At 45.7% G+C, this 12014-nt stretch overlaps 2 protein-coding genes across 3 annotated transcripts; one reads left to right on the forward strand and one right to left on the reverse strand.

Moving 5' to 3' along the window:
* The first annotated feature begins 918 nt into the window (after window positions 1-918).
* Window positions 919-1767, forward strand: LOC119310949 (integumentary mucin B.1-like). Its single transcript, XM_037586569.1, has one exon. The coding sequence runs from the start codon at window positions 1034-1036 to the stop codon at window positions 1436-1438; it is 405 nt and encodes a 134-aa protein (XP_037442466.1). The 5' UTR covers window positions 919-1033; the 3' UTR covers window positions 1439-1767.
* Window positions 1768-6220: 4453 nt separating this feature from the next.
* On the reverse strand, window positions 6221-11672 carry LOC119310950 (NADH dehydrogenase [ubiquinone] 1 alpha subcomplex assembly factor 2-like). 2 transcript variants are annotated; one of them, XM_037586571.1, is made up of 9 exons: window positions 11536-11672; window positions 11155-11393; window positions 10955-11011; window positions 10731-10783; window positions 10542-10593; window positions 7769-7828; window positions 7332-7403; window positions 7176-7242; window positions 6221-6675 (listed from the first exon to the last, which is right to left on the reverse strand). In XM_037586571.1, the coding sequence occupies exons 2-9, from the start codon at window positions 11267-11269 to the stop codon at window positions 6612-6614; spliced, it is 540 nt and encodes a 179-aa protein (XP_037442468.1). In that variant the 5' UTR covers window positions 11270-11393; window positions 11536-11672; the 3' UTR covers window positions 6221-6611. The 2 variants fall into 2 exon arrangements, with proteins under 2 accessions (XP_037442468.1, XP_037442467.1); XM_037586570.1 differs by having other exon boundaries at window positions 11155-11396.
* Window positions 11673-12014: the final 342 nt, after the last annotated feature.

Below are 12014 nucleotides of genomic sequence, written 5' to 3' on the forward strand. Positions count from 1 at the left end.
AGTAGTTACATGGATTCGTTGGAGTTCCATACATGCATATCAAATGTGTAGATGTTGTGTCATGGTAGTAATAGTTGGGGTGCATTATATAGATATATATTGTGGTATGAAGAAGTAACCAAGGTTGTGAGTGGGCACGTCCTGAACGCAGGGGCATCAACACCCACTTTTGAAAAAAAATGCATTTTAAGCATGTTTTAAAATGTCAAAAAATATAAAAGAAAATTTCATGCATACATGTTCACAAATGTGTGTGCGCGACACAAAGTTTTGTGAAAATGCCTTTTTGGTTTGCCTTCGCAAAAAAGAGAAATTCCAGTGCTTCTAAATAGCGTTTACGACATAATTTTTTGTCTTTTTTGCACAGGCCACAAAAAAGTGATTTTTCCGTGAAACTTTATGCACGCACATAAAACATGAAGACGTACCCGTGCAACTTTTTTCAGATTTTTTTTGCATTTAGAAATGTGTTTTTCAAAGTGGGTTCATATGTACCCGGGTTCATCCATGCACTTCTCCCGAGGTTGTGCTCTATTTTACGACACTCACAGAATTCCTATTGATTCATATCTTCTTAGAAAGAGTTATTCAACTTTGATACCAATTGCATGATTCAAGTGTGATATGTGACATTGCAAATCAAGGAGGTCCTGAGAATTGAAGGTTCCATTTGCAAAATGCATAAAAGTCTTGCCTCCTCCTCCTACTTAAGTAAAATTCACTCAATGTAATAAACAGCACCACTCGCTGTCAGCAGTTAATAGGGACATAACTCATGGCAAACTAAACCCCCACAAAGTTTGCAATTACACCCTTCATAAATGCCTTTCTTTTCTTTCGCCTCCCTGTCTCCCTCCTCTATTCGGTGCCGCTACTATTTAACCCCTTGCGCTACAGGCCTACAGCCCCAACCTCTCTCTCTCTTTCCTCGCTTCTGTTTTTTACCCACCTCCTGCACCCACCAGGGAACAAGAATTCGATCCCATTCCACCCACTCGCGCCGCGAATTTCACCGCCGATCCGGCCGACAGCAATGGCCTCCTCCGCCGACGAGTCCCTGCCGTCGCTGCCGCCGATCAAGACGGCGCCTTCGCCGCCCTCCGACGCCGCCTCGGCCTCTCCGTCGCCGGCGTCGTCCACGCAGGAGTCGGCGGCAGCGGAGGACAAGACGACGAAGGCTGCAGCGGCGGAGCAGGAGGAGAAGGCTCCGTCGACGCCGACGTCGAAGGAGTGCAGGATCCTGCTGCCCGAGGAGTGCCCAGCGGCGCCGCGCAAGCCGCCGGTGCCCCGGCTTCCGGCGCTGAAGCGGAAGTCGCGGCCGACGCTGACGGCGACGACGACGGCACGGGTGTGCCTCACCGTCCCGCGGGACCTCTCCACCGTGTTCCGGTCGATGCCCATGCCCGTGCCCGCCGAGAAGCGGATCCGGGCGTCGTGATGGTGATGCTGCGATCTGGTCGACGCCCATGCCCACCCCGGTTCGGTCGATTGATCTCCTGGAGAATTCTCACAGTCTGCTTGCTTCTCTCCTCCTCTCCTCTCCTGGGTTCGTGGCCATGGTAAATTATGAGTCGGTCTCATCATATACATAAATAAGGTGTTGTTCTTTGTAGCATGTGTGCTTCCTTCTGCCATGGCTATGTGAAATTCTCATGCAAGCTGTATAATAAGGTAGGTTGTTAATTACGGGCGGAAGAAGGTTGTAAGAAAATTCAGAGAGATCCTGGTAATTAATTAATTAATTATGATAGCCAGTAGTATCAGAAATTCAGAATTGTGCAATTATCTTCATTCCCCTTAGGTTCCAATTCAGCCAGAATCCTCTTGTTGTCAATCGATCGGCGCTCAGAACATCCATGGCGGATGCGGCCGGCTGCCTGCTGCAGCTGCATGAAGGACGAGACGAGGCGACTAATCAATTCGGGTGGATAGATCCACCGTTCTCGCTAATTAATTCGGATGCCATGTCCGGTAATCCATGGAGATTTGGGTGCGGCGGGCGTGCTTTCTGGTGGTGCCGCCGTCCGGCCCGACGCCGAGAGAGAAGAGACACGGAGAATCTTCCATGCTAATCGGGACATGACACAGCTTCCTTCCCCCTCTCCTTTTCTCTTCTCCGGCCGGTCCAGTGGTGAATTATTTTCTCTTCTGAAGATCTTCATTTGTCTCTACCGTAACAGCCTGCGCGTACTGCGCAGTGCGCGCCTCCAAAATCCGGCAGTCTTAATTTGTCCCTACCGTAACAGTGTACGTAGTATGCTCCAAATTCTACTGTGCAGCTGGTTCATCCACACCACACGCACAGATAACAAAGATCCATTCGGTTGTTGTTGGTCTCTGGTTCTCTGCGCGTCTGAGTGAATGAAGTTGCCGGTGGAGTATATGACAAGTGAAATAAATCCAGAGCTTCCAGTCGATCGTAGGAACAGACGGCATGCAGGCGACGTATGCAGGGCCATCGTCCAGAGTCTGCCCTCAGGGGCTTTTTGTCCGGTGCTGCATTTGGTCACCACGGCTTCTGGCCTTGCTCCAAGCCATAACTGGCGGCAGTAACACACAATTACGCATGCCACATGTGGCCACCTGTCTGCCACACCGTATGGTTGGTACTAGGTGCATTGGGTGCCATGAAAACCAAGGCCCAAGAACTTGGTACGTACAGAGTGATTTTGTTCAGTTAAGAGTTATTGATCGTAGTGGCTCACATTTCTTTCTTTCAGTTCACCCAACCCGAAACATGAGTGATCAGATGGGCTAAAGTTGGTGCCCGCGTCACATGGGTTGTTCGTTACTTGCAGTTGCAGTTACGGGCGGTGCTGCTGCTGCGCCGAGGAACAGGCCTCGGTGCGCTTTTATCAGTCAGTCCTGCTCCTAGGAGCAGCCGGTGAGCTGACGCCGCCGGCGGCCGGCAGATCAGATCATGCACCCCCGAATCTACCTTTCTTTACATAGTTTTTCAGCTTGGAATGTCCTCAATTCTTTTTTTACTGTCGGCGGTGTCACCAGTTGACGATATGATATGCCGGTATACCGGTGGTAACAGTAAAGTAATGGTATGTCGTGACGGCACGTCGGAGACACACTGGTTTTAGAATCACTTTTTGTTTTAAGATGATTTTAGAATCAGTCAGGAAGGAAGGGAGGTTGATAGAAATTGGCATTGGCGAAGTCAAATGGGGGCCCAAGGGCATGCGAGATTCTTCGGATTCTGTGGGGGTGGGTAGAACGTTTTCCGTCGAGACTTTCCAACGGTAAAAAATAGAAAATTCTTCCTCCGGCCGTTGCCTGGTCCTCCTGCAGTTTCTTGCGGCAATTAATTAAAAGGCACCATGCATGGCCAGGCGCAGGCAAATGCTCTGTCATCGTGGTTGTAGTAGTAATTAACATCAGCTTTGGCTGGACCTCTATCTGCTCTTACGTTTCTCGTGGTAATTAAAAGACAGCTCATGCATGGCCAGCCAAACGCTGTGCGATCGTGGTAATTAACAGCACCTTTGTCACTAGTATGTTTCTTCAGTTCTTCTCGATGGCACCCGCGTGTCAGTCAGGTCCGGTGTGGCTGCCTGCATCAAGAGGCATGTTGTGCACACGATGCAGACAGCTTTTCAACTAAGATTCTCTGGCAATCAGTGTGCGTAAGACTGTAATGCCTAACAAAACTCTGAAGAAACTAACCGTCCGGATTGCTAATCTTAGTAAAAAAGAAAAAACTGTGAGGACGACGTCGACCGATCGAGCCCAGCAGAGAAGAAGCACCACTATAAAATACGTGCGGCAGCGGCTGCTCGTCGCCACCCAGTTTATAAAATTGAACTCACCGATCGATCGATCAAACCCCCCATATAATTTAATCTGCTCTGCGATTGTGTTTTGACCTTTTCACTGTTATAAAGCGTGGTTCATGGCAGCTACATGCGACGGATTTTGCTTTAAGTGTGAGTGTCAGAGGCAGGCAGCCGCTGCCTGCACCAAGAGGCATGTTGTGTGACGTACGTACATGACTAACTTATTCTTTTACTGCGATTCTTCGGAGATTAGGATATGCGGCCTGTCATCAGCCGCTCTGCCTAGTTTATTATACATACAGGCTGATCCCCCCCACCTAATGCAGTACCGGCAAAAATAGAAAATGGCAGCGGGTGGCAATAGTGGCAACATTTTTCACCTCCGTCCGGTGGAATCCGAGCACAGTGTGCGCTGGTTCATGCTCATAGAGAAGTTAGCTATGCCTTTTACCTCTAGGGCAGGCTATTTGTACACACAGCAGGGAGGGATTGAGCAGTAAATCCACATGACTACGCACAATAATAAACACTGGGTTAATTAGACAGCTAGCCATGGTAGATCCAGACGTGGCCGCTTTACTCGGGCAGCCAGACAGACAGCCATATGTCTCTAACAGTAACAGTACCGCTGCGACTGAACTCACCCACCGTCACCAGCCGCTTCAAGCTTTGCTACAGTAACCAACCACCTTCCTTGCAAGATAAGCCATCCAGGAGCTGGCGGCCAAGGGCATCTTCCCTTGATTAGCTGCACGGTTTCTATCTTTCTTCTTTTGCTAGTATGTATCTTTCCTCTTCTTCTGAATGCAAGTCATTGTTCAGTTCCTGAAAACTTCCTTTCCATACATAATTCCTTTACCTATCTTTCAGACTATATGCTCCAAGTCTTGTAGTAGTACTAGTGCCTACCTATGCTGTATCCGTGAAGGCTCCAAGTGGCAAACACTGCCGCTGCCGCTTCTGTTTTTCAGAGAGAAAATGGAGGTCCAAGTGGCACGAGAGAGAGCATGCTGCGGTTGCTTTCTGGGCCCCCGTTTCTCGGGCTTCTGTTCCACTCAGAGATGCAGAAGATAGAGTAGTAGTGGCAGTATGCTGCAAGAGATGAAACCGTCAGGGTTCGGTGATCAGAAAATTAAGGAAGCACACACTGCAGGCTCCTGCACGCAAAGTTGCTCGTAGGAACTTGGCATGAGACATACTCCCTCCGTTCCTGAATATAAGTCTTTTTAGATATTTCACTATGGACTACATACGGAGCAAAAGTCTTTTTAGAGATTCCACTATAGACTACATACGGAGCAAAATGAATGAACCTACACTCTAAAATATGCCTATATACATCTGTATGTAGTTTGTAGTGGAATCTCTAAAAAGACATACATTTAGGAACGGAGGGAGTATAAGGTACTGCCAAAAATAGCGTGATTTCCAGAAGCCTAGAACTAAAGGAATGCAGATGATATATGATCCTCCTCCTCCTCCTCATCGTTGTCGTCTTCGTCATGCTATGTATCGGATTCGACTGTTATGAGTATGTTTTTGGTCAGATGAATCGTTTCCTGTACACACATATGAATTATCAGGGGAATTCATGATGACAAGTTCGAACCTTGAGGTGCAAGCGACTGTTCCCTTTCTGAGGCTTCCGACTACTTGCTAGCTAGGCCTTTTGGGCAGAGGGGGCGTAGGACCGACCGTAGGGGACAAGCATAGGATGCCAAGGCCATCAGTCCAACAGAGCCCGGACTGCATATCCTGTAGCTAGCTAGATGAACAGCACATGTCATCTTTGCGTTGTGGCCTTGTGGAGTGGAGGGCCGGGTCCCTATCAGGTATCAGGCTATCACCCCTGGTGATGAAAGAGATGTATGGTGTGCATCTTTTGTACTGTATCTATATGTGTACGCGTGTGTATCCAAGCACCAAGATGGCAAGATCCCAGCCAGCAAATTTAGATTCGCAGGCAACTGCAACGTCATTAACATCGACTGTGCGCTCAGAAGTAAATGCTCGCAAAACCCATGATATGATCTCATTTGCTGTTATCAACACAACAAGTGTTCAGTGTTCAGCAGGCCTGAGAATGCCACCACCTTCACCTACATCTGTTCTAACTGCAGAAGAGCACATCAGTTCACTATTCAGCATCGGTTCCAGACTTCGGGGACTCACGAGGCAGGCTTATGTTGCACCATCTTGAGTCACACACATTAGATAGGGATCCTGATCTGAAAGTGGGCAATATGGATCATCTGCTGTCGACCAGGGCAGCAATAACTACCGGAGGATTGTACTTGTGGTACTACTTAAAAAAAGTAATGAAGAAATACCTTTCTTGTGCAGATGTTTGGCTCACTATATACGATCGTTTATGCATATGACCAGTTTTCAATCATATATGTAATCATCTTAGCAGCGCTATAAAAAGGAGCCTGTGTATGAAACTCACATCATGCTTATTTATGCGCAATAAACCAATTTCAGCTGCTACATCGTGCAAAAGAAAAACAGACCTCTAAACTTCATAAAAAAGGTCTGATTAGTTGTTTTTCAAAGTTTTGCTATCAAAACTAGCACCGAAGAACTTGGCAAAAAACAAAAGAGAGGGTGCCTATGTTGCTTAGTGAGGGTGAGACCTCACTTAACTTTAACGGTTGACAAGCATACATTGTTGCACGACATGCAAAATTTCCCATTACTTGAATCAAAATGGTGAAGGAGAGCATAGCCTTAGAAGAATCCATCAGCAAAGATGTTGTCAGCAGGTAGGCCGCAGAAAAATGCTCAAGCAGAGATCCTTCATGTGCTGCTATTATAGGTTGGCATTCATGATGGTGGCAGCCAAGTCCCTGGTTTAAAGCTGGCACCAGTTCCAGTTGGTTCGGAAGACCTGAAACAAAATGAACATGGATTCAAATCAACAGAGTTAAATGAAGATAATAGCAGTGTGTTGCCTTCTCTTTTAGTTCCCATATTAGCTAGACTTGTTGTATGAACGGACGAGCTTTCTATACTTCTCCAATGCCCAAAAGAAGCTGGGGATGGTTTGCACTTAAAAGCCCAGAGGATATTGCTGGGCTCACTAAGAAATACAAAGATATTAGCGAATTCTTGTTTCCAATTCTCAGAATGTCGCACTCCATTTCTGTCCTCAAACCATATAGATCAATTTCATTTTACATATACTTGAACAATTCTATTGCAGAATCGCACTGAATTATTGGAGGCAGATACAAACAATACAACAAAAGGCAGGTCTTTGAAGAAATGGCACAATAGCATATGCTAGTCAGTGACTGGCATTATAGACTCAAGAAAATAGCTACTGAATAAATAATATCTCAACACAAATTACAACACTTAGAGAAAAACTTCTGTATTCGAACACACCTGTCATTATCTGTTGTGGCATCTTCTGCATCAATCGCTCCACTAGGCTTAGACACATTCTCAGGTCCTAAACAGTGCGACAGAAATGTTACGACACATATTTGAGCTGCACTATATCACAATCATAGCAGATACTAGCAAATAAGCCTATGTTACCTTTCTTTTTATCTTCAGATGTACCAGGGAACTGCTGTGTAAAACTTCTCAGATTTGGAGTATCTGTTTTCCCTATATTTGAAAGAACATCAATAGCAAACAATCAAAAGGAAATATAATGCAATATGATAGTATTTATTTTTGTCCTTTAGTAACACAATACTAGTACAAACATATACCATTTTGCTAATTGCATACAAGCTTTAACAGTAACAAGACATCAGGTACTAGTTTCCCAGCCGTCTAGTTTCTAAGAAACACGTCTGGAAACTAGGCAGCGCAAATAACCACAGCTTATGTCTGAAAGGTTTTGGTGGAACAGGACGAATAGTAATCAGAGTTGTCGCAGACTAAACAGTCAATAGAAGTAACTCCAAAGGGATATAGAACTGATGATGTAAAATAATGGAAACTACGGAGTAACATAAAGAACATACCGATTGTCTTGACTGGTCGGACACCAGCTCTTCTTTCCTCTTCTTCTTTCTTTTTAAGAACTTGATTGAACATAGAATAAATATGTGTCAGTGGAGCAAATACATGAAGCGACACACATGTAGAATTATATAATATATATAAGAGGACCTTGATGAGACAGAACTTATGAATAAGATCTTCTATTGCAATGCAACTAGAATAAAAGCTTCACAGTGGGCAGAAGGCATCTGGGACAATGGTAGGTAAGCATACATTTGCAAACAGTTTTTGAAAATACAAACAGGAAGTCAGATTACACACCGGTTGGTCATCACTCCAACATGTTGGTCATCACTCCAACATGTTTTCTACTCCCTCTGCCCCGAATTACTTGTCTTAGATTTGTCCGTATCTAGACGAATCTAAGACGAGTAATTTGGGATGGAGGTAATATATAACTGGGTGAATCTACAGATATGTTTCACACCTGGAATGACATTCATGCAACTGACAGCGTGTAAACAGAGCAAGAAAGACAAGGTGGGGATAAGGAAGACGCCATCAGGATCAGGGACCATAAATGTGCGCTTGGGTTGGAGAGCTGGAGTGAGTCTTTCAAGCAAGGTATTGAAAATGAACTGGTTGTATGGTGTGGTAGGAGTGTCGGTGAGATGAATAACGCAGAACTTATAGAAATAAAACTGAAAGGTTCTATCTCCAATCTCGTTTCTGTTATTTTTCCCTGATCCCCAATTTCTACATGTGTTCGCAATATCTTGTACTTGAGGAGGAAGTCTTTATGCCAATACCAAGGACATAACAAAATGAAGCTGGCCTAAACTAAGGCTTGTTCATAACCATAATAAACTAAGTTTCAAGTGCATATTATTCCTGTTCACAATCAATGTAACATTGAAGAAACTGAAATGTCTGCATCGGGATTCCAACTAACTGGTGGGCTGCTTGTGGCGATAATTTTTTTAAGTGATTTTGCTTCATCCCACATTCCCTTAAGTTTTAATAGACTCTTGGCCCCAGACATAGATGTGAATGACATTATGCAGATACAAATTGGGAATTGGGAAGGAGACGACTACCTGGCGTGGAACTACACATCAGTTTGTATTTCTCTGTCAAATCCGCATACAAAGCCAGGATATTTAATGATTTTATTGTTCAATGGGACAGGAAGGGTGGATCTTCATCATCTTCTTCCGATGCTCACAAAGGATGGCTTAAGTTACGGAGCTGTGATGTCCCGTGTAAAATGAAGATCCATGCATGCGTGTTGCCCTCTGAAGCATGGCTGTCGGAGCCGAAATGGCTAGGAGTCCTAGCCAATTCGGCTCCGACAGCCATGCTCCGGACTAGGAGGAATATCAAGCTCAATGTTACATGCCCCTATTGCTACAGAGAGGAATCCTTCATACACTGCTTTTGGGGCTGCTGTTATGTGAGGGAAGCTTGGTTGGAGCTGGAGCATTTGTGCAACAAGAAATGGCCACAACTCTTGGGAAAGAGCCGAGAAGGCCGAGACCTGACGAGCTGGATGCTATCCCTATTTCGGGTTTTATCAAAGGATGACCTCTCTTCATACATTAGAATGTTATATGATTTGTGGCAGGAGAGGAATGCTGCCTCCAGAGGTGAACCTGTGCAAAATCCGAAGTGAGTAGCCAAAAGAGTTTGTGCCCTTGCTGGTGAATGGAATAAGTTTAAATCGGTACCAGTTTCCTCCAGTGTACGTGCTATTGAGAGATGGCTTCCTCCGCCTCACGGCTGGGTCAAAGTAAATGTGGACGGAGGGCTTGATGTTGGGGTGGAGCTGGGGGAGCAGGAGTAATGATCGGAAGGATTGACGGCTCCTTTGTTGCAGGGAAAAGCTCCAGGCTCCCTGATGTGTGTGATCCAGCACTTGCAAAGCTGTGCGCTAAAGAAGGAGTCATGTTGGCGAATCAACAGGGACTACATAAGATAGTGCTGGAGATGGACAGCCTGGAAACAGTGAGAAAACTGAAGAACGCTGCTACCGATAGATCGATATATGCTTTCCTGATTGAAGACCTAAAAGTTAGGTGTTCTTCCTTTTCTGAATTCCGGGTTGCATGGTGCCGTAGAGAGGCTAAAGGTTGTGACCATGTGTTAGCAAAAGCCGGTTGTTATTTGAATGGCTCGGGTGTGTGGTATGGGGTTCCCCCGCTGTTTCTAGAGCCATTGCTGTGTAAATACATGTAAGAAATAATAGACCATCTGTTCTAAAAGAAGAAAAGAAATATTATACAGTTCCCATTTAGCAGTCACAGTTAAAAGGTTTATCATCAAAGAGGATAACACACAACTCTGACCATGAGCATCATTCTCCCATTTTACTATCTAGTGAATGTAATGGGAAATACCGAATTAGCATAAAATGCATATAGTCAACCATAAGGTAGACTACAACAACAATAGCTAATGCATTCCTATGAGTGTGACCCGAACAAACAATAGGCATTACTCATGAGCAGCATAAGCAAATAAGTTCTGCATAGCATTTCAGAGTCATCAAACATCTTTGATTCACTCTAACACACACATTTGATGTGCGTAGCATATCTACACATTACAATGATGACATAAGATTAATGAACAATGATGCAAAACGTAAAAAACACAAGTAATAAACATGTGCACTGCTCCATATGACATAGTTCGAATAACATTATCAATAAGCAATACAAATAATGGGGAGCGAGTGAAGCTTAAGAACAAAAGCAAAAGAGAGGTTAGAAGTTGGAATCAGCAGATACATACGTTCAACATTTTGCTTCACGCGTTCACGCCTTGCCTCCAGTTCAGCTAATTCCTGTCTCAGCGTAGCAATACATCACATCAGTATCGGATGCAATGAACACTGCTGCTTCCCTTACTAAGTAAGGAGAAGTAAACAATCAATGCGCAATTTTCAGAGAGCCATGTGAGTGGCATGGTCTCACTCCTTACCTCTGGTGTTGGAGCTTTCTTTCTTTGTCCATTCAACCAGCAAATCCACTCAACTACAAGCACGACGCAACTATCAGATGATGTCTACCCACTGACAAATCCGAGAATATTGGCTCAGAATGAAGGCCATAAACCATACATGCCTGCAAAAACATTTGTTGGTACCAGCCGAATTGGAGAACTAAGAGATTCTCACAGGCCTAACAAGCGATAGGAGGCGTAACCTGGAACAGTGGTCGGGTCCCGGTCGCCCTTGAACTCAATCCACCGCTTCTCTTTCACTGCGTAATGCATCACGAAGCAGAAACACGGTTACATCAGGATCATTTTCATAGAGGAGAGCGCAGGTTCTTGTTGCAAGTGGAGAAGAGGAGCACATGGACGACGGGAGTGCACGGGGAGAGACGGGAGCGGGGACACGTACTGGCGCCGTCGACCTCCTCGACGCGGGAGAAATAGTGGTTGCCGGCCCTGTCGACGCCCACCTGCGTCCGCGACCGGAACATCCCCAGCATCCGCTCCATCAACCGCTTCGACATCGCTCCGCCGAGCCCGCTTCCAGCTGCCTTCGTCTGTTCGCCGCTCGACGGACTAATTAACGCGACGCCACCTTATGGATCCCTCCTCCTCCGCTGGCCGCCGGCTGCTCAGACGCGCCGCCTCCTGCTGCAAAAAGAGGATTGGAGGATTTAGGGATCGGGAGAAGAAGTGCGGGCAAGGGCACGTGCGCAGCATAGGAGACGCGCAGCAGCGCGAGTACTACAGAATGCAAGGATTGGTCCGTCGACGTCGAGATGCGACTCACCCTCGCTTCGACCTGCCGCGCCGCCGCCGGAGTTGGGTTCGCCGAGGGGAGTCGATGTTGCTGGGCGGCTGGGAGAAGAGCACGCCAGGCAGTTTGGGTCCGGGACTCCGGGTCGAACCAGAGCAGAGGGCACGACGACCGACCGGGGTGGGGCGGGTGAACCAAGTTCGGCTCAACCGAAGTAAAACCAAGTTGATTTTGAAAAAGAAAACAAACAAGTGCCTATTTGGATCATACAGGAATTTTATAATTCAATATCAATCCTTAAAAAAACCATTTAAGAATGTTATTTTGGTTCAATCTTTTTAGATTGTTTAATGCATTCACCTAACACGAGTTTCATAAAAAAACTAGCAAGAACTCAGAACCACGTTTTTTTTCTTTTATAATTTGTCTGACCACCTTTATCTCACCCACCAAAATTTATTGACCTTTTTACGTTGTTGACGAACTTGCGGAATTTTTCCATCATAATAAGG

Source organism: Triticum dicoccoides, chromosome 5B (assembly GCF_002162155.2).
Source record: "Triticum dicoccoides isolate Atlit2015 ecotype Zavitan chromosome 5B, WEW_v2.0, whole genome shotgun sequence".
Classification (NCBI taxonomy): Eukaryota; Viridiplantae; Streptophyta; class Magnoliopsida; order Poales; family Poaceae; genus Triticum; species Triticum dicoccoides.

Excerpts from the sequence above, each read along its gene's own strand:
- LOC119310949 (XM_037586569.1), top strand. The coding sequence starts at position 1,034 with ATGGCCTCCTCCGCCGACGAGTCCCTGCCGTCGCTGCCGCCGATCAAG.
- LOC119310950 (XM_037586571.1), bottom strand. The coding sequence starts at position 11,269 with ATGTCGAAGCGGTTGATGGAGCGGATGCTGGGGATGTTCCGGTCGCGG. Across the intron at positions 7,829-10,541 it reads CGTGAAGCAAAATGTTGAAC|TTCTTAAAAAGAAAGAAGAA; the intron begins GTATGTATCTGC and ends TGTTCAATCAAG. Across the intron at positions 6,676-7,175 it reads GCCACAACAGATAATGACAG|GTCTTCCGAACCAACTGGAA; the intron begins GTGTGTTCGAAT and ends ATTTTGTTTCAG.